Raw genomic sequence first — 25,824 nt, forward strand, 5'->3', positions numbered from 1 at the left:
ACACAAAAATCTACAAAACATTTGTTATATGGAACTCACAACTATGTCTCTGTTCATTTATTTAATTGCGCTCACTAAGCATGATCAATTGTTAACACTTGGGACACGGAACACTCCATTAAAATGTATAGATCTGATTCACATTTTGAAAAATGTTGTGGATGGTATTCTTTCCACTGGCAAGGTTGCTATTGGTAATGAGGATATTCATCCATGGAATAATACATTCAGAAACATCTGCCTCATTTAGCTGAATGTTCCCAGTGCAAAAACGGACAGCATGAGTGCTCGTTTTTTAAAGGTCAGTGAACATTGATGTCCTTTTGTTTACTGTCCAACCAGTTTCTAAATTATGGTTACATGGACACAAAATTGTTTTTAACTAAACACACTGATTATTTACATTAGTGTCGATACATCAATACGAAAATAAATAATGTTTAGTGTTTGTGAGACTATAGAACAGTAATGGACAAGGCAGCAGGTTACATCTGCAAGGTTAGTGTAACAGACACTGGTGCAGTTGAAGATATTTACCTCGACCAAAGAGCGCAGGCTCTCTCAAGTCACATTATAGTCTACCCTATCCTCGCGCTTCTTGCTGGTGCACAACATCATAAAAATAATGTATGCAACACTCAAATGCAAGGATTGGTAGAATTTACCGTCAATTCGGAAACATCCTGAACCACCTTCCGAGCGTATCTAGACTTAATTGGGCTAAGGCAGCGGTAAAAAGCAACACCAAATTGTGTATCTTCAAAGGACTAATTCGATATATTTGGGGTATAGGCTATCTTGTAAGCATGAGACTGAAGATAGAAGCGTTTTGCAGTAAGGTTGTACTGCAACATGTCAAAGGCAAAGCGATGATTTCGTGGCTATTGCTGGCTCTCCTTGGACTCTGGTAAGTTTGATCGGATCAGCGGAGCTATTTGACTGATAATCTTAACGATGGATTTGAATTAAGACAAAACGGACAAGGTATCCTTAAAAACGTGAGAGGGGAAATGGGTGGTAGATTGTGCAGTGGGCTTTGTTGTAATCAAACCAATTGTGGCAGACGGCTCGTGCGTTATCCCCTTCACAAAGCATATAGATATTGTTTTCATTAACATAATCGCACGTGTAAATTGTTTAGTGTATAGGAATTTTGATCCTACTGAATGCGCAGAAAGCCTATATAGGCACCACATCGTCCTGTTTAAGTTGGCAATGTCATTTAAATCACATGGGAAAAGCAACCTTTAGCAAACATCCTTGCATCTCTGTGTTTAACAGCTTCACCAACAATAGTTTTACAAATTCGGGCATTTTGAAGAGAAAGAAAATAACAGTTTGCGTCAAGATGGTCTAAATTGTGTCAAGCAATACCAAAATATTACATTAAATGTTCAGATTACAACACATAAATGTATCAAACGTGCAACCTATTCCATTTCATATTTGTTTCAGTCACATACATGATTAACAGTGTTTCTCACATTGCGGCAAAAAAGCAACCAGTACCTGGCAGTATCCAGCTGTCAGAACAAAGGACATGATTTATGGTTTTGATCCTTGAATTAAAAAGCCTAATACATGACATATACCATACCTCTGGGCGAAAGAGTAGCCTATTATAAGTACGGTGTGAAGTTCACATCAGAATAATTGTCAATTAATCTAACACATTTAGTGAATAAAAAGGTTGTCAGAAAAGTGCATTAGTACTATATTTATCTAATCCCAACAATACTGTGTACTTTGATGACCATGTTTAATTAATTAACTTTGTTTTTACACAATTTAGGCTATTCAATACAACAGCTTTCATGACCAACTTGTCTGCCTGGTATTGCAAAAGGCTTTGATTCAGCCAAACCCACATAACTATTTACAAAATAGCTAACATGGTACCACAGCATGGTTATGGGGTCAAAACATTTAGCCTCACAGGCTAATTCCGCTGTACAGTTCAATAATTTACTTGATAACATGTGTACAGGTTTATATTAAGTTATTGGATATTGGATATTGGATTCATTCCATCCGGCATATTTCACCCAGACACTTTGGGTAGAACATTATTTACGATATACTTTCTCTGAGGTCAAAAACTGGTAATGTGATTACTTATAGAGGTGCACTGCTTTCCTTTACAAAAGTAACAATGTGGAGAAATTAGAAGATTTATGAAGTGATGAAGGTTTTAAAAAGAAAAAATGTGTCTACAATCAATTTGAGCATGCAGTTGGGAAGTACATATGTCAATGAATTATTGTAAGGATGAGCTCTCCGTCTCCAAGCAGGCCAAGAATGCACGACAATATAAAAGTGTTGACTCGGTTTTGTGTTGCGTAATATATTCCGTTGAGTTTATAACATGACAGGTATAACATTTTGAAAGATTGGAGTTTCCTCCTTTTATCAACTCTTTAGCAATATGAACCAGCGGTTACTGTATATGGTCAATGTGGTCCCAGCCAGTTGTTTAGTGGTCTTCAATGTTAGGACAAAAAATATACATTTATATTTTTGTCCACAATTGTGTCTACAATACAGATGTTTAGGTAGTACTGTCACCCTGAACGTCTACTCTTCACAGTGCCTAATCTAACTCCTGCCAAAACACCCAGCTTCATGGATCCCTGCAACACCATTTGTGTGTTTCATTAGCTCAGCCCTTTTGTAGGTGCAAGATTATACTGCACAGACTGTAGATTATACTGCACAGACTGTAGATTATACTGCACAGACTGTAGATAATACTGCACAGACTGTAGATTATACTGCACAGACTGTAGATAATACTGCACAGACTGTAGATAATACTGCACAGACTGTAGATTATACTGCACAGACTGTAGATAATACTGCACAGACTGTAGATTATACTGCACAGACTGTAGATTATACTGCACAGACTGTAGATTATACTGCACAGACTGTACACACACACACCTGCACACACACACAATTCCCCCATTTTCTTTTCTCTCTTCACAGTGTGGCTTTTGGGCCCAGTAAACAGGATGAAGAGGACTATGAAGATGTTCCCATAAATAAGACTTGGGTTTTATCCCCCAAGGTCTATGAGAGTGATGTCACCTTGATCCTCAATACATTACTTCAAGGCTATGACAACAAACTCCGACCTGACATTGGAGGCAAGTTACCATCCATCTGTAATGGCAATGTCCATTATTCAGTGTCCACTCAGAGAGCGCTTTTTTACGAATTCATACTGTAGTCCATTGGTTAATGGGGGGCTTATTCAACATTACATGACACTCATTACTTAATTTAGTATTAAATGTTCATCTCTGTAAATGTCCAGCAGTACCGTATTAATTAATTATTTGGTTATGCTGCGAATTTCAGTTGCAGTTTACAGCACTGCTTATAGATTTGTGAATTCAGTAATTCAACACACACAAACAGACATCATTTGAATTTGATCTTTCCATAGTGCTCTTTGCCTTCTAAGTACAGCAACCATGATGTCTGTGTATATTTGACTACTGTTGATATATATACACAACGACCTGGTAGAGACTGTACATTTGTCCTTAAATGTTTTCTCTCTAACCTTTATAGGTCAATCCATTTTAACATTTGTAACAGTTTTGAATTTCTTTTGAAAGGGACACTTATTATGATATTTGAGTGAGATAAAAGTTTGCATGCATCAGGCTTGCATGTAATTGTGAACTCCTATCTTAAATCAGAAATTCAATTATAACCAGAAACTTCTGAGACTATACAGCAGGTTTGTTTTAGAAAAAGAAAAAAAGAAAAGGATACAAAGGTGATGAATCTTTTGTATTGACTGCGCTGATGTTAAGTAGATTGATTGCACAGGGGCCAAAATGATACATAGCCAAATTGGGATTGATTGAGAGATCTCAGGAATAGTGTGAAGACCAGAGAAATTAATTTTTAGTCTTCTGGCTTCAGGCTAGATTAAAGATAATTAATGCAAGAGGATTACTCTTGTCTATATGCAACAGCACTGGAATAGACTGTTACCAAATAATCTTCAGCCATCGGTTCAGATTGAGTTGAACGTAAAAGCACATGGTAGTGTTGAGTTCCATTACACAATCATGTGGCTGTTCACAAAATATACTCTTTAATCTGATTTTATGGCAAGTAGTTTATCTACAAAAATACATACAATTCAGAATAAACATTATATCTCCATTTACACAGAGTAGTACAATGTTTGTGATGCTTATTCCTGTAATACAGCCGGTGATTAAGATATTAGTTAGCTGATTTGGTTAGCTAACTTAAATGGAGTTTGTGCAAATCCATATAATGCAGAGAGTTTTTTCATCAGTTAACTTTTAAATTCATGATCTTAACAGAATTCACTGATCTATATTGAAAATAAAGCATCCACTGTATATTGTTTTGCTGAAAGTTGCATGCCAGAATTTAATCCATATAGAAAACCCTTCTTGGTAGAAGCTGATATTAACTATTGTGCCAACATAGATAGTCAGCACTGCTCATTTGGGCATACATGCACTGTAATAGTGATACAAAAATATGTTTGTAAGTGTGGAAAAAAACATCTTGCGAGCCAGGGTAGCCTAGCAAAAGGAATGGAAAATCAAACACCTGTAGTATAGGGCAAAACTGTCGGCCACTAAACAAATGTTTGGATTGTGAGTTGTTTGTGTACCTCCGTCCTTACCGTGAAGTGATTTGCTGAATGAAAAACTGATAAGCAACATTACACTTAGGCGGCCTATTGATCAAAGGGGAGTTTTTGCATAAAAGGCCTGTGATTTAACCTTATTTATTTTTTGCTAACTCGAACAGCTAGTCAAAATTACGTCCTTTTCAACTTTTCATAGTGCATGGTTCTTGAGATAATCAAGCCACACACTCACACAAACAGGTAGACACACACAAATATTCCTGGAATTATAGATAGACTTTATTATTTGGTCATTACTGGTTTTGTGTGTTCCAGTAAGGCCAACAGTGATTGAGACTGCGGTGTATGTTAACAGCATTGGACCAGTTGATCCCATTAATATGGTGAGTCAAAGTCTGTTCTGTTTGAATCAAATAACCCTGATTCATTTAGGAGACACTTATTTGAAAGTACCAATAATAAGTGCTACCAATTAATAACTAGAAGTGCACAGTTCTAACAGTAATGCAGAGGTTGATGTCAAGAAACAGTATTTGGTGAAGAATATTACACGATGAAGCAACTTCAACATACCCGGGAAATGTTTTCGTTTTCTGGTTTCACTAAGCCCAACAGGAATTGTGTATAAGCAGCAATTGAAACCGGTGTATAACCGTTTGTGACACTGAAAACTTCCGTTTGTGACACTGAAAACACTGAAAGAGTTAAATCTTGAAAAGTTACTTAAAAGTTACCTCTTTTACCCCAAATCCTGCTTTGTTGTAAAGGCCCCTGATTCTAGGATACTGTCCGTGGTGAGGTTAGGAACTAGTACCAACCGATAGGAACACAGAACCATGTTTACAGTCAGGTATTACACTTAGGTTTTTTGAATATGTGTCATATTAAACTAGCATATAGTTTGAGTTAGGATTACTGAATAACACTTGTGTGGTTAAAGCTATGGTTCAGTTTACTTTAACAAAGGACTAGCACCGTTTTTACACAGCCAATGTGTTCGCTTTAGGTAGCTTCAATGCAGTATTGCCTCTTGCCTTTCTGCGGTCAACCTTGTAAACACAACTAACCATTTCTCAAAGAACATTTTAGCCAGCTATGCCAGGGAAGAGCTTACAACTGGATTCCAGGGGTTGGTTATAATCGAACTAGTATTTTTGAACTATTTATCCCAGTTACATATACACAGTTAAAACTTTAGAAAACACTGGGCCTCTCAATGTGTGCATTTGTTGTTGTCATTTGAGGTTCCCATGAACATCTCTTAATTGTAGAGGTACTACAATGAATGGAAATGGACAGTAATGGCATTCATACCTACATGGCTCTGTTTGCAGGAGTACACCATAGACATCTTTTTTGCCCAGACGTGGTACGACAGCCGTCTAAAGTTCAACAGCTCTATGAAACTGTTGATGCTTAACAGCAACATGGTGGGAAAGATTTGGATTCCGGACACTTTCTTTCGTAACTCCAGAAAGTCAGACGCCCACTGGATCACCACTCCAAACCGCCTGCTTCGACTGTGGAGTAACGGGAGAGTCATGTATACCCTGAGGTAGGAGCGATTCTCTGTCATGTATTTCAATTTGTTGTTGTTTTTAAATCGTTGTTTGTGCAGCTCTAGTATGTGCATCTGTTCTCTTTGTCATGTATTCCTGTTTTAGGCCCCCCCTGTCAAAGCAGGAGTATTGGATCTTTGTGTGTTGAAACCATTTTTGAGGAAAGAAGCACTTTACTAAAGTAGTTTAACCCACCACTGAGACTTACTTTCTTTTTGTCACAATTCTGTTTTTGTCAGGTTGACTATTAATGCGGAGTGCTACCTTAAGCTGCATAACTTTCCAATGGATGAGCATTCGTGTCCACTGGAGTTTTCAAGCTGTAGGTGTTCAAACACTCTCCCCCTCTTCCCGTTTCAATCAGTCATTTTGACTCCAGCTTCCATAACCAGCCCAGAGTGTGAGACAGGGGTGTCAGAATGGGCTAGAGTTAGAAGCTAAGGCCTCGTCCTTCCTTACCCCCCAAAAGGCCCATCTGCTTTGTCCCATACGATCAATCATCTGCTCCACCAGTGGAGGAATTAGGTTGGACAGTCCCATTCTCCAACGGACTGATGAATTATGCACCCTCCGTCCCGTCCCAAGCTGATTCATGCTGTCTGTGTCATTGTCTATGTCAATTTGTCTCCTGCATCATGCTTCAGCTTTTCATGTCTTGTCATAATCTTAAAGCCTCAACCAATCTTTGAAGTGACTGTAAACTGCAAGGGCATCCCATGGGTAGAGGGAAGATATGCTTCATTTTGAATGCTCCCCTTTGCCTGACCATAGTATGCCTTTCCATGTTGTACAAGCTAGGGGTCTTTACAGGTATACCAGTCTCCAAAATCCCAGATCCCACCAGGGACCCATGAGACTAGGTGAAAAAGGTTGGACCTCGGTCAAAGTTTCAGTATTGCAATTAAAAGATTAGAACAGGATTCCTCTGGATCCGTCTAGAACTGAATGTGTGTTAGGTAAAAAGTTAACTGACCAATTTTTTTTATTCCATTTTATATCAGTTTTGCTTTGTATTTATCATCACACAAGCGTACACCCATTGCCAATAGGCATATTGTATACAATGCATGCATGTAGGTGTTTGATACATTTAATTCTGAAAGTTCAATACAGTTAAACAGTGTCTTAAAACTTTTAAATTGCAAGTAATTGTGCATTGGGTACATTAATCAGGTTTTTTGTGGATCTGAACAGAACAAATGTATATATCTATTTTTTATCAAATGGTCTGACTTTTTACGGGTGTATTCAGTCTTGATTTGGGTAAGATGGGTAAGAAAACCACTGGTCAACTTCAGAACAGGTCCAACCTTTTTGAATTGTGAAGACCTCTAGAAGAAACATTAACTGTTCCATGGCTGGATCGCCATTGTTACATGAAGTCTCAAATAACCATGTGTGACTGTGTCACACTGTGTGTGTCCCAACTTTTGTAGATGGCTATCCTAAGAATGAAATTCAGTATCGTTGGCAAAGACGCTCTGTGGAAGTGGCAGACCAAAGGTACTGGAGACTCTACCAGTTTGCCTTCGTCGGTCTGCGTAATACTACTGATGTGGCACACACCCAATCAGGTATGGAGTATACTTTGAGAATCCTGTGAAACAAATGTAAAAGTAATGCAGAATACTTATATAATAAAGATAGAATAAATACTTTTAAGAAAGTTGCATCTTAGTAATACAAAATAAGCTTCCAATTAACAACATGTTTTGTTTATATATTTGTTCACTTCAATATACAGGGGAATACGTCATCATGACAATCTTTTTTGATTTGAGTCGGAGAATGGGATACTTTACTATTCAGACGTACATTCCTTGCAGCATGATTGTGGTGCTATCCTGGGTTTCCTTTTGGATCAACAAAGATGCAGTCCCTGCCCGGACTTCATTGGGTATAATCTGGTCTTTCACTCTCTTTCAATATCTCTCTATCATTTTCTATAACACAACTTAGGGCTGGGCAATATGGCCACAAAGTTGATCACAATATGTTTTTTCTTCATATTGATTGATGATGATCACAACATATATTTAATGATAATAATGCTCTATGTTCAGTTTTGCGTGTATTCTGCTTTGAGCAGAACTGTGAAGAAACCAGAAGTGTGATTAGTAGGTTATGCTTGCTACCACACTACTGCTACCACACATATTATTAGTATGCTTGCTACCATCAAGGCCAACTACAATTATCTCAAATATATATGACTATTTTAGCTACCACTGCTACTCCCCCAGGTTTTGCAGCAGCTTATGTAGTAGACATGAAAGGTTTCAAAATGTGCATCTCATTCCTGGTGCAGCGAGGTAGCTGCATCAGCAGTGTCAACCTCAGTTTGACAGTGAGTGGGAGGGCCTGGAAACGTGCGTCATCTACATTGTTTGTTTCTTTCCAAAACGATTGACTGTTTGTGTAGTGTTTTTGCAAGTAAAGGAAAGCAGATTCAAAAATACTGTTACTGTACCCAAAACACGTTTCATCAACATTGTTCTTTGGGGAGATTTTTTTATGAACATGATCAAAATTGTCTTGTCACCCAGTCCTCCCACCACTTGTCAGGGTTAACTCTACAGCTTAAAAAAACAAACAAAGTGGTGATTGGTCATGGCAAGACTTAACTACTAATTGATAACTTGTGTAGTCCAATTAGAAAGCCAGAGAAATTACAAGGTGTCTTTTTCTTTAGGTATAACCACGGTGCTCACTATGACGACCCTCAGCACCATTTCCAGGAAGTCCTTACCCAAAGTTTCCTACGTTACAGCCATGGATCTGTTTGTATCTGTGTGCTTCATTTTCACCTTTGCTGCGCTCATGGAGTACGGAACTCTTCACTACTTCACAAGCAACCGTCAATCAAAGAAGACCAAAGCTAACAATGTACAGGTAAAAGAACCAGATCATGAGTTAACTGACCTAACTAAACTGTTATTTAGCATGCTGAATAACTCGTTGTATTTAAGTCTAACACGTAAACTGGTTAGGCCTAGGACATGGACATACATGGACAGTTTGTGTGTGTGATTAGATTAGATTAGTGATACAGATAAAAAATGCCAGTCAATTTTAAATATATTTCTGATGTGATTATAAAAACAAAGAACAAACAATTCATTTGTAAATGTATCTGACATCTTATATGTATATTTACAAATAGTGCATAAAGTAAGTGCATGAAGGAATTGTCTCTATTTTTATCCTACAGCGCAACAATAGCAACATATTTCGACATCCATATAAATTGTAGATAGAGCCTGTGTTTACAAGACATTGCTGCAACAAGTTTCAGATGGAACGAGGAGAAAAGGTTGTTTTTGCAGATATCATATGAGGTTTTGTACAGCTAAGCCCTCTCATTCCAGGCAAAAAGGCCGATGTTTGTTCTCAGACTGAAAGGAGTGTAGTTGAACGGGGAGATGGCAAGCTGGGCGGTGACATAATGAGGGTGCAGAACGCCTTCCAGAACTGTGAGGAGAACTGAAGTCCATTGAACCGAAAGACATGCTGCACCTTGAGCTTGGTTGTTTCGTGATGGCACATCTCTATTGATGGTGCTCAGCTGTCTTCCTCTCTTGGGGCCATAGATGGTAGAATCTTTATTGTCAGAGGTGGGATCATGGACACAGATGGTTCAGTTTCAGTACACAATGGATGTAATCATTGTGAGGGTTTTGAGCACCTGGAGGAACTGTTCTGCCACTTTGATGTCATCATCAGACAAGGTGATGATGTATTTGTTTTCAGGGTCTTTTCTGTCAGTTTAGAGTAAAAAGCACTAAAACGTGTCAGAAGTTGACTTCCATCTTGTTGGTACATCATGTATGAGCTTGTGGGTCAGTGGCGGTAGTATTTCTTGCTTGGTCTTAAGCACGAGTGGCTGTTATGCTTTGGTGGAAACCCCCTTCCTGATCCTTCCAAGGAGGCGGTCCATCTGGTTCATTGAGATTCCCCCTTTGCAATGCTAAATTGATGAAGTGCAAAGCAAACTATCTGTGGCCCCAGTCTAGCTTCTATCACTGCATTAACTTGGTTCTTGGCATCTGTGGATATTGGGATGTTGATATGGGGCCTCTCTAGCTTGCGCTGTTGTTAATACTCCTAACACTACCTGTGCTTTATTTGTGCCTGTATGACTCTCATAGAGGAAGCGTGACTGCGGCACTAGACTTTGCATCGCCCACTCCTCTGTGGTGTAGTGAGCATTTGCAGTCAAGCGGTTATCCGTTGCCCTCGAGGTCCACCTGTCTGTGATGAGGGCAACAGAGGATGCCTTGGATAATTCATCGACCATTTCAATTTTTTCCCCGTTCATAAAGGTCTGGCATGATCTTCATACTGAAGTAGGTGAGCGAGGGGATTTTGTAGCGTGGCTTAAGCACTTTCACCATATTTTCAAACCCTTTGATTTACACAACAAAATATTGCCTCATGTCTGAAGTGATAAACATCTCAATACATTGGGTGATAGTTTTAGCCCAGTCTCATTCTGCAGCAGAGGGCTGCTTAAATGCTGTGGTGAGAAGGTGTTGAAGCTGAGTTGGCTCCCGTCACAAACACACCAGGGTAATGACTCTTTAAATGTGTGGCCATGCTTGCTCAGCACGCATCAGAGAGACAGAAAATGAGGGATATTTAATGTACCAGGTGTAGTGAGGAAGGGGGAGACACCTGGAGGGGGTGGAGACAAACACAAGACTGGTGAAACAGATCAGTATGTGACACGAGGCTCCACCTTGTCCAAGTAAAATGAATAAAGGTGTGGAAATGTATATTCTTCAGCGGATGTGTTTTCCTCCAACAGAAGTCCACAGGAGTAAGCATTCAGCCAGGGACTTCCCTTCTCCAGATGAACAACATTGCCCCCTATCATGAAGATGATGACTATGCATACGAATGTCTGGATGGAAAAGACTGCACAAGTTTCTTTTGTTGTTTTGATGACTGTCGCTCTGGAGCCTGGAGGGAAAACAGGATGCATGTTCGCGTATCAAAGATTGACTCTTATTCGCGAATATTTTTCCCTACAGCCTTTGGCCTCTTTAATCTTGTTTACTGGATAGGTTATCTGTACTTATAAAGATTTTGCAAAGAGGAGCTTTTGCCGTTAATGTGCTTCTTTAGGAAAAAACGTGTTTTTTCTTTCTACCGCCTTGCTATTGTTGGTAATGGAAACAAATGAGTTTATGGAGTTCAATTTCATCTCTTGTGTTTGAGCAGCTCTTATATTTGTAAGGGTTCTATTTTTCTAGGCAGAGACATGTTAGCTATAACAAACAAGGATGGAAGGGGGTCATTGTTTGAAGAATGAGATGGTTTCTATCATCGTTGGATTTGAGAATTATAATGCCAATAAATTCAGATTTTTTCATGTTAAATTTATTTTTAAATTGTAGCAATTTATAGAATATTAGAACAACAACAAAAAGAAGTAACTAGTATAATTTAATTATATGCTACTAACCCTTGCAGTATTGTGAATGTTATATATTTCCATAATTCATTGTAATAGTTGACACTGTGAATCCCTTTTTAAAACATTACTTTCAGAGGCATTTTTGTTAAATTATTTTACAAAACGGGCCTATTTTGAAGTGGCAGCCACGTAAATTCTCAAGCTACAAAAGGGATAATCAACAGAATCCTTTACCTTTTTAAATGACAGGAGATTTAATAACAATGGCAGGTGCTTACAGTATAATTTAAAGATGATAAATTAACTTTTTAGAAACTTGCATTTAGAGAAATGTACGTCATGTGATACCATAAATGCCAAAATATGAGTGACAGAATGTATTATAGTATGTATTAATATGGTTACATAAAAATATGGCTAGTTTGTATTCAAATAGCATGAACCTTACATTTTAAAGGATCATTATTGATGATATCATGTAAAGTAAATGCTATTTTTTTATTAATGATTCCAATGAACCTTGACAGAGATTTAAGAGAAATTAAAATCAGAGAAACTGTTGGTTTTTGGTAATTGTAAAATGAGTATTTGGCTAACAATGCTTGTTCCAGGACACCAAACCAAAGAAACTATTGTACCTGGTTTTGTAGCATAAATGTTTGATGTTGTGTTGAAAATCTCTGTGAATCCGTAAAGCATTAAAGACTGTGACATACAACATGGTAAAAATAAAGAAATAAGCAATTGTAAATGTACAGGGGGGGTGGGGCGGGGCAGGGCGGGGCAGGGCGGGGCAGGGCGGAGGGTTGGGGGGGGGGGGACTAGCAGCACAAGATCCTGTCAAAAATGAAAATAATTGGAACCTACATATATGAACGATAGAACTTTTGTTATTTACTGTCAGCTACCCCAAACAATCATTGTAATTTAAAGTTAATTGTCTTTAATTTCCTTGAATGATTTACAATGATTTAGACAATGATTTACTCTATTTAAAAGTTTAAATGAGTGACCAGTTTCAACTTCAAATGTAAAAAAATGAGAATCCTCACTTCAGCAATATTAGACCTACTTGTACAACTAAACAAATATATAATTAAAATATGTATTCAAGAACATTTCTCACAATGCAGTAAAAATTACAGTTAAGATTAGTTGAAAACATGTAATATAAGCTCCTGAATGGTACAAGATTAAAAATGTATATTTTATTAGAGTATGGCTCAATTTCCACAATACAGATGGTAAATGTATTGGTAAAGCAACTGGTTTGTGGCAGCAAAAACTACTATTGAAATTATATTTTACCAAAAAGGACACTTCTGGATTTTGGTTCATAGCTATCCATTACAAGAACATAAAGCTTTGAGTGCTGACTGGTGGGAATCTATTTCACTCAGATAGTGTCTCCTGGCCATAAATCTTTAAATGCAAGCCCTTGTATCCTCCAGTTCCTCAAAGGAAATGTATAGATGCCATGCTTGCTGAATTATTGCCACAATAATGCTTCTATGGTGTGCTGATTCTGTATTATTCTAATGTTCCATCATTTGTTTTCATCTGTTTGTCCAATACATTTAGAAGTATTTAATGCTAAATGTGTTACTTGAAATACATATATATGATGACAATTTATTTTTCTCATCCTCCTCTGTCCATCATCATCTTGATTAAGATATTAAAGGATATTAAATCTATTCAGATAGTGTCATGTGCTTACAACATGGCTTTGTATCATGAATACAGTTGGAACCTGCTCGTCCTATTTGTGTAGATTTCAGAATATATCATAGACACATGAATGGCTTACCACTATGCTAAGGCTATGACGCAGAGGCCCGAGTTTGATTCTGGCTTGGGTCATTTTCTGCATGTCTTCCCCTCTGTCTCTCTCCCTGCTTTACTGTCTCTCTGCAACGGTTTATATCAATGTAAAAAGGTTTAAAAAAAAGTATTGCCATTCCATGATATTTAAAATGTTATTCTCATCAAATGTTGTATCTGATGTTTTGCAAACATGACATGTACACTGTACACACAGAATAAAGCTGTGTCTGAGAGAGCCAACATTTGTTTTGTATCATTGAAGTCACATTTAGAGAGATTTAACACTAGAAGCGCCCAGCCCCTGTCATTTGACCATAGTGAAGATACAAAATAAATACCTCACACTTGATCAAATTACAAGACATTCCTTTCTTGACTTTTCCTAGGTCTTTGTGTTTTCTCACACAGAATTTACATTTTATAATTTTACTTATTCATTTACTTCAAATATATATATATTGTTTGAATTTGTAAAAGATCCACTCAAGCATGTCTGAAAAGTGCATGGCTTCGAGGTCTTCTCTGATTCAAAGTATTTTCTTGGTACCAAAAATCTTCCATTCGCATGGCTGCTTTGCCTTCACACACAGCTAAAGATAGATAGGGGGCCTTTTTGAGAAGACATTCAGAATCCATCAGCTTTAATAAATAATAAACCTAATCTTGGAATCCATCTAAAGTGTTCAACATTTCAGGAGAAAAGCCTCAGTTACAAGCCAAAATTAATGCTGTTCCCAAGAATGGTAGGATAATTTCACAACAGTGTCTTATAAACAATTCTGCTTGAAGTGATTGTCATTTGGCCATCCTGTAGTTTTTATACATTGGTGATGGAATGTGCCACAAATTCAAGGAAATATTATAAATCATGTTTGTTGCCAACACTTAGAAGTCACAGGGCAAGCGATTTAAAAAAATGAATTGATTCTTATTGTAATGAGGACATGGGCATTATGTAGCTATTTGTTGATCACATAGATTCATATTCCATGACAGCACATATTCATAGAGACATCACAATGTTTGGAGCCTCAAGAAGAACGGAGCTGTAGTGATCAATTATTCCACTGCTTCAATGTGTGTCAGAAGTGACATAACAATTCCTACTCCCATTTCTTACTGTGACTGTTGGTTATGGATATGGCAAGGTGAAAGTTTTCATTATTAAGAATAAACAATGTGAAGCACCCCTTTTCAGTCATATTAGGCTAATGGAAGCTAAGCCACTTTGGCTTCTGTATCATAAATGGCCTTTTGGAATGAGCTGTATTCCTGATGGTGGCATGGAAAGAGATACAGATAATTACAGAAAATGTGTTTGCCATGGATGTAGAGGGAAGGCCAATTTAATTGGTTTCATGTGGAAGTGTTGACAATAACAGATATTTACAATAGTACTCAATTATAACTTGTAGAATATCTGCTCTGTACAGTTGCAAAATATTGAGTCCATTAATATCAAAGACTGAAACATTATTTAATCGTATTAAAACAAAAAATCTATATTTACTCAATTATAATCTATCTAAACTGGAATTTTACTACAATAAAAATCTGAAATCCCTTGGAGTTTTATCTGTCTCTACATCCCCTCTTGGCCATCTTAGTCTGCTGAGTTACATTTTCTTACGGAGTTTAATATGTTGTTAGTTAGTTACTATCAAAGTAAATAATACTGCATGCTTGGTCACTGAACCATCACCTTGCAAGCTCCTTGTTGTAACCAACCAGGAAATAAATTATACTCACCAATAAGCGCAGCTAGTTCAGGCAGGGCAATCGGGCAGCGTGCGCCATACGCTCATTACCACACCTGTATTAGCAGCACAAGCCCATTGGGCCACGTCCAATAAGACGGAATTAGAAGGCCGAGCGGATACGCACACACACACACTCACGGTGGTTGTATGATCAGTGCTGCTGCCGCCCTTCACCATCCCCTTCTCCCCCATGCTGTCTGTATGTTCCATCCATCAGGGGGGATAATATCTCTATTGCTCCCTGCCTCATATGTCATGTATGTATGTGTTGCATCGAGGAGGCAGAGAGTGCTTCCCTTAGATCATCCACTCCGCCAAAGTCAAACTTACATGTCATGTAACAATAAATGCTCAAATCTAATATGTGATTGTCTTGACTGAACTGAATTGTTCCGCATACAGATTTTCTTAAGAGTTTATATTCAAAGATATTCTAATTCCCTTTTCTAGTCCGTATTCTTGTTGTGCCTGGATGTCCACACAATGTGTAGACATGATTACATCCTTGAGTTATTTTAGGGAGATATGACCTTTGTGACATTCTAAGACAAAGAGCCCTTTCCATCAAATCCTAAATTAGTGGCATGAGTCTATGAACCACAAAGGTCATAATATCGCTATACACCAAAAAGTATAGAAATATGAAATGCATGAAACAAATGTAAAGACATGGTTTAGAAAAACAAAACGTCTGTGGCAAGCCTGTGGCTATCTATTCCTTCACTCAAAGCCATTTTAAATGGAACTAAGGTATATATTTGTTTGGCGTCAAAGACGTCTTTAGGTTATGTTTCCAACAACATGCAAGTTGTAAACAAGGTGACACAATATATTACAACGTCTCTCTGCCACGTAACAGCTTTTCTGCATCATTAAAATACCTTTAATTTCATTTCAATAATACCTGCCACATCTGGATCATTGGTGTTATTCTCTCAGTAGAATGTCTTAGTTTCCATGGAAGCAGACGATGGCCAGTGTGGTCATGACTTGCATACTAGCACTGTGAATGATGAGAGTGCATGCATAATACAGACCAGATGTAGAATTGCACTGTGAATTGTATGAAACTACTTGAAATCGGTTTTCCCTCTGGAGCAATATTATGTGAAGTAAATGTCAATGGCATATTGGTTGCTTAGATACAAGGAATCACATTGCTTGAATCATAATGCTAAATTAGTATTTTCATTTATTTCTGAACTTAACTCTAACCCTTTCATTTGTTAACAGACAATACCGTTTGACCTTGCACATTTGGCCGTCACTAACCTTAGTGATGGACTCTGCAGTCATTAGGACTGGTGCATATAGCTACGAGACCAGTCTTGGACACATAGAGTAGCAAGATTGTCAGTTTCCATGGTGATAGAGACCAAACTCCACAGAATGGATGTCCGAAGATGCTTCCAAAGGGAATTCTAATCATACGCTGAGATGCTTTGCTGCAGTGATGTGGAGGACATCATGGGTCAAACGACAGCAATGTCTATTTGGTCTAAAGTAACAATGATCCTTTACACATACCAAGACATTAAACTATTCAATAATTATAAATTCAAGCTCTGCAGTAAAAAAACAACAACATTGGCCGGGTTTCACAGATTCGTTAAGAAGCTCTTAATATAAGCGCTTCTTAACGAATCTGGGAAACCCGGCCATTATGGTTTCATTTGAGTGTATTCAAAGACAACAGAAAAAGTATTTTCTAAAATAAGAGTAAACAATAAACTGAACACAATAAGATACCGTGGAACTAGTTTTGCAGTGTGGTTCAGATGGAAAACCTTAGGGCATTTAAGACCGTAACAAGTGTCCTAGATTGTGATTTCAACTCTTCTACAAACAACACACCACATTCTTACAATGTCTTACATTCATACAATTGTTCTTGGATAACAGTATTTTTACATTATTGTTAATATAATTAGTGGTGCTATTACCTGTCAGCAAGAATCTGAAACATTACATAGACCCTACATTGACCTTTGGATGAGAAAGCATACCCTGCACTGAAAAAAAAGGATGCCTGCCGCGCCCTTTTGTTGTTTACCACATGTATTACACATTGAACCAGTTCCAAACCACGCATATCACAGTGTTGTTATCTTCAAGAAAGGCTTGTTACTATGGAAACCCCTCTTCCTGTCAAATTGATTATCTGAAATGCAGAACCAGTCAAAGAGAACTGTGCCAATGAAAGCAAGAGTAATGCCATGGCCTTTTACACACAATTCTCCTGCATACACTCATGTATTTACATACATAGAATATCTATTCCTATACATGAATAAAAAACAACACGACTGATGGAAAAAAACACAGGTGTCCCTCCTGACTTCTCTTACCTCAACCAACCAATTTTTTTTTATGTAACCTTCACATTATTTGTGGCCAATGTCATTGACCCAGAATGAGTGAATCTTTGGCAAAAGAAAGATTCATCCCTGTGTATGAAATGACAATGAGTTTTGGTGTTTTTATTTGATTCTCATCTAGAGGTTACAGAAGCACATTCTCATCCCACATCTTTCTACTTCTGAACTCATGGCTGTAATTTTAATTATTTTGACAGTATGAGATATTACACCCACGGGATATCTTCCAATACATTTTAGTACCTTTTTTTTTTTAAGAAAATGTAGAACTGCTACCGTTAGTATAAAAAGACAAAAACACAACACATTTGGTGAAACCTCAACTTAAGAGTTCTTAGTTGGAATAAGAATGACGTACAATGTACTTTACACAAGAGTTGTAAAGGAAGTTAAATACCTAACTTTTTAAATATACCAATAGTAATGTCTTTATAGCAGTGACATTTCTCACAGAAAAAAAAAACTAAACATCTGACACATTAAGCAAATTAAAATTGAAGTAGCTGAGCAGGATTCCATACGTACAGATGTTCCTTATTTAATTTAAGGGCATTATGGCAAGATGTGACATGATGCGAGATGTTGCGTGATGGGTGTATTATAAATGTTTGCTATAGGAGGCAGTAGAACACTAAGAATGTGATACTGATCAGACAATCTGGTCGATCCCTGTTCCCGGTATTGAGATTTGTTGAGGGGGATCGAATTAAAACTGACCTAAAGTTACACTTTTTGGGAATGTACTTATTATTGTTGTATTTCTGAAGTATTCTCACTGTAAGTACTTATGGATTCTGCGTAGCACTATTCTGCTTGATAATGTTTTACACAAGTATGTTGTACATACATGAGTATGTTGCACATTTTACAAGTTTGCATGGTAGTCAGGTGGCTGAACGGTGAGGGAGTCGGGCTAGTAATCAGAAGGTCGCCAGTTTGATTCCCGGCTGTGCCACGTGACGTTGTGTCCTTGGGCAAGGCACTTCACCCTACTTGCCTCAGGGGGAATGTCCCTGTACTTACTGTAAGTCGCTCTGGATAAGAGCGTCTGCTAAATGACTAAATGTAAATGTAATACAATGTTGGAGCTAATACATCTAAAAGAACATGTAAAAGCTAAGAACTTATATTCTCAGTGTATTTTCATAATTATAGCACCACCTATGGGTTTCTTGCTCCCATCATTTTAACAAGAACAATATGTATCCAGCATCATTGCCTTTTTTTCTTCTGATAAGACAGAGGTATATACTTGCTTATTGTGAGAGAAAATTGCTTTTAAAATCTCCCATGGAATGTATTGATGGGGGGGGGGGGGCAAGGTCTAGAAAGGATTTTTGCCACGTCAGATGTTGTCAGCATCCGCCTTGATCACTGAAGCAGTTCAGACTGAGCTATGGTTCACTTCAGTCACTGAGAAGGATATCACATTGTTGTCTGTGATCTTTTCAAGGTACAGGAAGCACTCAAGTACCTACATTCAAGTACTACAATGAACTAAAATAATCATCTCATGTATGACTGAGATGGTTGTCCTTTAAAATGCATTCACTTCTTCTTAGCTGGCATCAAGTTGTGCCAGATTAATTTAGTTCTACAAGTAAAATAGACCAAATCATAAAGTAGAACTGTTCTAAGCATGTTTCAGATGTGTCTGGGTGACCACCCAGTATCCACCATCCATTAAGGTTACCATCTAAAACCCCACAGAATGCCTCCACAAATGTTGAACCTTAGCAGAGAGTGACCTCTTGTGTTTTTATGTTAGTGATACCACAAAGAATCGTATAGAAAAAAGTATATGATATCCTGCCCATTCTTGTGTGGAAGGGTTGAAAAGAAATCACGTGATCTAAGAAGACCAGATAACGGAAGACTTTCTTCTCCAAAATGGAATACAATCCGTAATGGACCATGAAATATATATATATACATATACAACTTCAGGTAAGTAAAATATTTTACACGTCTGCTTTAGTCAAAATAAAATAAATAAATCTACTTGTTAGTTTGTAATGGTTTTCATTATCATACTGAGAATAATAGGAAAATTGAGTCCTCTTCAAAATTATCTTTATTAGTCACAAGATAGCATGTTGTATGCAACATTTATTAAGTCACTCCTGAAGCCCAGACTTTTGTGAAAACAATTGGTGCATTGAGAAGACTGAACATGGAATGTTCAACAACAGGAATCTACTGACATGAAAATAACATTGTAACAGACAATTTGGCCCAAAGACGGCAAATGACTCCCAAAATATTTGACCTAAAATTATAAACTTTTGCACACCGATACAGTAAAACCAGATCCGGCCATAAGGGGTGCTACAGTTCACATTCAAGTTTCATTTTCAAAACGATGGCCTTTCCACCCATTCTAACTTACATTTCTAAAACATGGCACCTTTTTCATCCATCTACCACAATGGATTTTTCTACAGTGAAAATCTTTAAGTAAATGGTAGGTTATACACAAAATCAATGCCACATTCCTTTAGTGACTTAAATTTGCTTACATTGAAGAGACTCTACGTTGTAAACGCCTGCAGAAAAACAGCCGAAGCATGACCACAAAAAGATTATCAAAAAGATGACAAGTAGGCTTTTATTTTGAAACTATATTAAATGAGCTGGCAGATGGATTGCTTCAAGAATGTCTATGCAACCTCACCAAATACTCATTTGTATGTGAGCCTTATTTCACCTGTTCCCCTATGGAGGAGCACGTAACAACAGATGCTTGAAGCTATATTTATGTTTGAAATCATTTAATTGACCTGGGTTGCTTTTATGTAGTCTCTACTATTGGGAAAACCCATTTTAGTTCCAAAATGATGAGACTGCAAAATCTTTGCAGCTGTTTGTAGCTTGTGTACAGTATACTATAAAAATTATAATTCCATCATTACAAGTTCCTGATTTCCTGACAAACAGATTGGGAAACCAATCATAGTGCCATAAGATGATACCAAATAAATGGAACGGAACAGGTTGAGTGGTTTTAACTAGACATTTTGAAACACCTGTGAACAACAGATGCTTATTAAACCTTATCCGTGTTCATTACAGTCTTCCAAGCCGATATCTGCTTTGGCAGGGTGTCGGGATTAAATTGCTACATTTAAACATGTGACATGATATATTCAACACTTAAGAACTCTGATTGGTTGATTAGTGTCTTTGCCCTCCAGAGATGGTTGGCCAACTCTGGCCATGCCATATGCAGTCACAGAATAAGCATTTGTAATACCCTTATAGCCAAGCTAGTCTAACCAATGCAAAAATGACACAGTAGTCATAAGTCAACTGTTGGGTACAGAAGTAGATGTACAGAGGCTGGCACAACTGACAGCTGAATTGCAGGATTGTCCAAACCTTGGTTATAATTACAGTATCTGAATACACGCATCTTACGTTTTGAGGTACAAAATATCTGCCTTGGTCTCACCATCCACTCACTGGTCCTTTATACTGAGCACTGGGTCCACCAGTCTGTTGTGAACATGCATCAGACCTGAAAATGAGTCAAACTTAATTTCACAATTGACCTTGGGAAATAGTGTTGACATAAAACGTATTCAGCATGAACTGGACTGGGAAATGTGTTGTTATTATACTTGTTATAAGTGTGGATTGCATTCTATTGAAATGAATGGACTGGAAATTTAAAGAAAAACTCATGTTGTGATATATAGCGTTACCATCAGTGCTTCAAATTATACCGTAATGAACTGTGAGACCTACATGTGTACCTTTATAAAATGTCCAATTCAATTAGCCACAGATGGACTCTAATCCAGTTTTAGACATATTTAAGTAGAAGTAAAGCAAACTGGATCCACCTGACCACAATTTGGAGAGCCACATCAAAGTAATGGTACAATTATGAAAAATGTCAAATTAAAATAACTAATTTACATGTTTTTACTTTTTCTATTGGTAACTGAGTGTAGATTAACACTAAAAGCTCCAAGCACCAGTCATTTGACAAAGAAAATGTGTTTTGATCCAATTGCTTTCTTGACTTTCCTAAATGTGAATTTGTTATCATTTTAAAATGTTATAAATCACCCCGGGTCTATGAACAGCAGATACAGTAAAGTCACTGTAAAGTCAGGATATGACCATATCCTGTATCTTTACTAATCCTTCCATACTCAAGTGACTCACCAAAGAAAAAAAGAGAAATAAGTGCAGAAACTATAACAGACATTACTTGGCTGCATAACTTAAGAGGAATAGAACTCAAGCTCAACATTACACAAAATTGAACATGTCCAGAGAATGTAGAATTTCTCAGCAATTTCACAGTGTCCAAAATTGAGACACTAGCATTGTGTTATTTTAGGTCATATTAGACCCTATCCTTGGACCCCTTTGATCCGGCCCCTTGCCATCCTCACCTTTGAAATACTTGACCGTTTTGACTCGCAGTTCCAATGTGGCATCCTCATCACACACAAAAATGGTACGGGGGTGCTGCTGAAAGGCTGACACAGTCCACATATGGTTAACACCGTCTTCTATTGCTTTATACAAAGCAAAAGCTTTATGTGCACCTGTGATGACAATCATGACCTGAGAAAATAAATCATCATGTGATTAGCATTAAGTTTGATCATCACTTCTGAATGCCTAAAAAGCCATAGAGGGTGTAGTGCTTGGCTGCATATGGTAAAACGGCAGTTTTTGACTATGATTTGAAAAAAGGTTTACGTTGAGAATATGGTATAAATAACAACAGTTATCGACACCAGTCTTGTGTGGCTTCTGGCTGTACTTGAACCAAGCTTACCTCTCTGGCATCCATAACAGTACCCACACCCACTGTTAAAGCCATGGTAGGGACCTTGGATAGGTCATTGCCAAAGAAACGGGCGTTGGCCACTATGGTGTCCTTGGCAAGAGTCTTGACTCTGGTTCTGGATACGAGACTTGAGCCTGGCTCATTGAAGGCAATGTGGCCATCAGGTCCGATCCCTAGACAAATAGGGGATGCGAAATTACCAATATAAATATTCATAATGGGAAGGTAAACTTCCCCCAATCTTCAAACGACAATGATGCTTGTGAAAATGAAAATCTACGCCCCTGTAACCAAGTACATACGTATTTTCTTCTTTTTTTTACCCTTTTTTTCTCATTAAGTCTTTCATTATCTAATAAATTGATTGGCGTACTTAAAATGTACTGTTTAATATTATATCATTTTCAAAATCTTTTTGGGGGTAATCATTGTTTTTTTTATTGTTTTTTATTAGCGATATCGGCCGTGTTTCCACCAGTTTTCTGCGCTAGTTTTCTCCCTTTCATTCCAATGGTAGTCTCCCTTCTCTAGAGACCCCCCCCCCCCCCCCTCCCGTCCATCAGCAAATCTTACCCTACCACCTTGACTAACATACTTTCTGCGGGAAAACACTGTGTACTATATATAAATCTCACCCCCTACAAACAGGTCGATTCCTCCTGCTTGGGAAATCTTCTGTTCAAAGGCCTCACACTCTGCCACCAGGTCTGTTGCGTTGCCATCAAGGATATGGGCGTTGGCAGGATTGATGTCAATATGTTTAAAGAAATTGTTCCACATATAGGAGTGGTAGCTCTCAGGATGGTTCTGAGGAAGACCTACAGAAACGACAAGTTTAGATATGTCCACATCACAACCACAAAAAAGCTGACAGACTATTTTTGACCTCTGAATGCTTGTTGGCTGGAGTTACAATCACATCCTTGTCCCTGTTGATTGTCGCTGTTGATTTGGTGCGAACAATGAGACAGAGACCCGTCTTCTGGAACCCCCAAATAATTACTTGTAAACTGTTTTGAGTTTGGACCAAATAGTGCAGTGCCTGTGATGCCCGTGACACAGCCATTGAATAAGATGTTGGTTACTTTAGTTGATTCGGTGTTGATACGGTTCCTCAAAACCCCACACCATTAAGGCAATTAGCACATTATGACTGGTTGCTTTACACTCCATTCACGCCTATTTATATCCGGTCTGTCCAATCAATCAATGTATCTATCTAGCTACTTATATACATCCTTAAACTTAACTTTCAAACTTTAAGCTTTTAGCATTAAGCCGACATAATGTTTGTCTTCTTGACAAATACAAATGTTATCTAGTTTTTATTTAAACATTTTAATTTCGCATTTCCTAATTTTAATATTATTTTATTGTCTTCTATCAGATTTGTAAGAATTTAGTAACTGTAGATGTTATCACAACAGGTGCAGGTCCAAGCCTGTGCAAGTTTACCATAGTTAATTGACAGTGGAAGCATACAGAACTTTTGCTTTGAGGACTAGGAGTAAAACATAAATAAACAATGCTTACAAAGTATGCAGCAACACATAATAAACGTGCAAATAAGAATTACGTTTTTATTTTAATGGAAACCCATGCAATGCTACTGAATAGGCCACTTCTTACTCATTACTATGACTTGGCCAAAGTAACCATTTAATTTGGTGCAAACTCACCCACATACTCATCCATGTTGAAGGTCTTCACATATTTGAAAGAGAGGTCCCCACTCATGTGATACTCGATCAACTTTTTGTAGCAGCCATATGGAGTGCTGCCTGGAAAAGGAATTTAGAAAGTAAACGTACGTGGTCAGTGGTCAGCTGATCTATTTTACGTTTTAGTGCCAACGTGTTTACCTGTTGGTAACCCCAAAGTAAAGTATTTGTCTGCATTGGGCTTAAACTGGACGATTCTGTTGCGAATATATTTGGCTGCCCATTCGCAAGCCAAATCATAGTCCTCCAGAATAACAAGTCGCATTGTAGATTTTTTTTTGATTGAGGCTTGCAGCCTCCAGACAGTTCCAACAAACAACAGCTGAAACAAAAAGAGAAATTAACCAATTAGATAAAAAAAAACTTAAGTTAGGACCTAACTTTGCCTACAAGCTGACTAGCTAGGGTGGATCATGTCGATGCAGCGTCTTGCCATACTCCAAAGCACTACCACGGTCTCACTACTGTCACTAGATACCAGCCTAGCTAACTAGTTGTAACGTTAACTACTTGATAGTCTAGCGACTGTGTAGTGACCTACAATACACTAATATACAATAATATACATTTTAAATTAACATAATAGCCGCTGAAAATTGTACCTAGTTGTAAATAGTGATTATTGCTACTTGAAGTCTCGAACTTAGCGTCTGTTGAGTACAGTAGCCTACTTGCGCAGTTGCGGTCGTTTCCGTGTAGCAGTGTACCAAGGCTTGTATCGTTTTTGGACCGTTACTTTTACTGTCTGGTTACTGAAGACCCTTTTAGAACCAAGCCCCCACCCTTTACTCCGTTCTCGTTTGAAACAAAGACCCGATGCAAAATTAGGAAATGCCGGATCTTTTTCTTCAATGATGTTTGGAAGCAGTTGGCATCCACGTAGATGCATTACTGCCACCTTCCGGTTTCACTCTCCCGGCGTCAGAGAACATTTAAAATGTCCAGTCTCAATTAGTATTACTTTTTTATCATCTGTAGTGGACATCGGGATTACATAATAGGCCTATAATTATGTTCATTTTCATGTGAATTTCTCTTCGTTGTTGGAATGTACTCTTCTTCATTAGTGCTCATGTCATCATCATCATCATCATCACTGGCCATCATCATCTTGACAACCTGTTGACCTCACCCAAACTGTGCCTGAGCAATTATTTCTTCAACCAGCAAAAGCTTGAAGTCAACATTCTTCAGCCTTTCCTTCTCTCCCAGTGGACCTGGTGGTCTGACCTGTACTTGATCCACCTGTTTGTGGCAGCCAGGTTAAAGAAATGCAGGACTGGATGGTCCATTTTCTTGTTCACAAATCAACTACACCCATGTGTTTGCTATAATCAGCCACAACAGTGGGTCTTTGCACAGTAAAATGACACTTCTCTTTCGCTGATCATCTCATGTAGCTGTCCTGGGGCTCTATCCCATGGACCCTGGAGGCCTTCAGAACAGCCTTGTTGTAGTGCCACTTCATCACAGCAACCTTTGATGGTTTTGTGACAACCATTTTGCATGTACCTCCTTGTTTTTGTGGTGTCATCTGACATCTATGATTTATGCAGTGCTGGGATAGTCCACAATAGTGCATGTTCCCTAAAGACCATTTGCTTATAAAATATCAATTTCATATCCTTAACATACTCTGACCCTGAATCCAGCCCAGGGGAAGCCCTGGGCAATTCCATCGACCGTGCCCCAAGCACAC

The 25,824-nt window shown here is 38.0% G+C and overlaps 2 protein-coding genes across 4 annotated transcripts; one reads left to right on the plus strand and one right to left on the minus strand.

Annotated features, from left to right (window-relative positions):
* Nucleotides 1–806: 806 nt before the first annotated feature.
* Nucleotides 807–12,249, plus strand: gabrg1 (gamma-aminobutyric acid type A receptor subunit gamma1). 2 transcript variants are annotated; one of them, XM_084674413.1, is made up of 10 exons: nt 843–907; nt 2,989–3,153; nt 4,971–5,034; nt 5,986–6,206; nt 6,450–6,532; nt 7,647–7,784; nt 7,955–8,107; nt 8,903–9,102; nt 9,605–9,619; nt 11,021–12,249. In XM_084674413.1, exons 1-10 carry the CDS (start codon nt 870–872, stop codon nt 11,291–11,293), a joined length of 1,350 nt encoding a protein of 449 aa, XP_084530539.1. In that variant the 5' UTR covers nt 843–869; the 3' UTR covers nt 11,294–12,249. The 2 variants fall into 2 exon arrangements, with proteins under 2 accessions (XP_084530531.1, XP_084530539.1); XM_084674405.1 differs by lacking the exon at nt 9,605–9,619 and having other exon boundaries at nt 807–907; nt 11,018–12,249.
* A 7,401-nt stretch (nt 12,250–19,650) lies between these two features.
* On the minus strand, nt 19,651–25,043 carry LOC146299598 (glucosamine-6-phosphate deaminase 2). Of its 2 annotated transcripts, none has more exons than XM_084674443.1 (7): nt 24,797–25,043; nt 24,267–24,447; nt 24,084–24,185; nt 23,040–23,222; nt 22,393–22,577; nt 22,001–22,175; nt 19,651–21,111 (listed from the first exon to the last, which is right to left on the minus strand). In XM_084674443.1, exons 2-7 carry the CDS (start codon nt 24,388–24,390, stop codon nt 21,053–21,055), a joined length of 828 nt encoding a protein of 275 aa, XP_084530569.1. In that variant the 5' UTR covers nt 24,391–24,447; nt 24,797–25,043; the 3' UTR covers nt 19,651–21,052. The 2 variants fall into 2 exon arrangements, with proteins under 2 accessions (XP_084530569.1, XP_084530561.1); XM_084674435.1 differs by having other exon boundaries at nt 24,728–25,043.
* Nucleotides 25,044–25,824: the final 781 nt, after the last annotated feature.

Source organism: Hypomesus nipponensis, chromosome 3 (genome assembly GCF_054491055.1).
Source record: "Hypomesus nipponensis isolate SF chromosome 3, ASM5449105v1, whole genome shotgun sequence".
NCBI lineage: Eukaryota > Metazoa > Chordata > Actinopteri > Osmeriformes > Osmeridae > Hypomesus > Hypomesus nipponensis.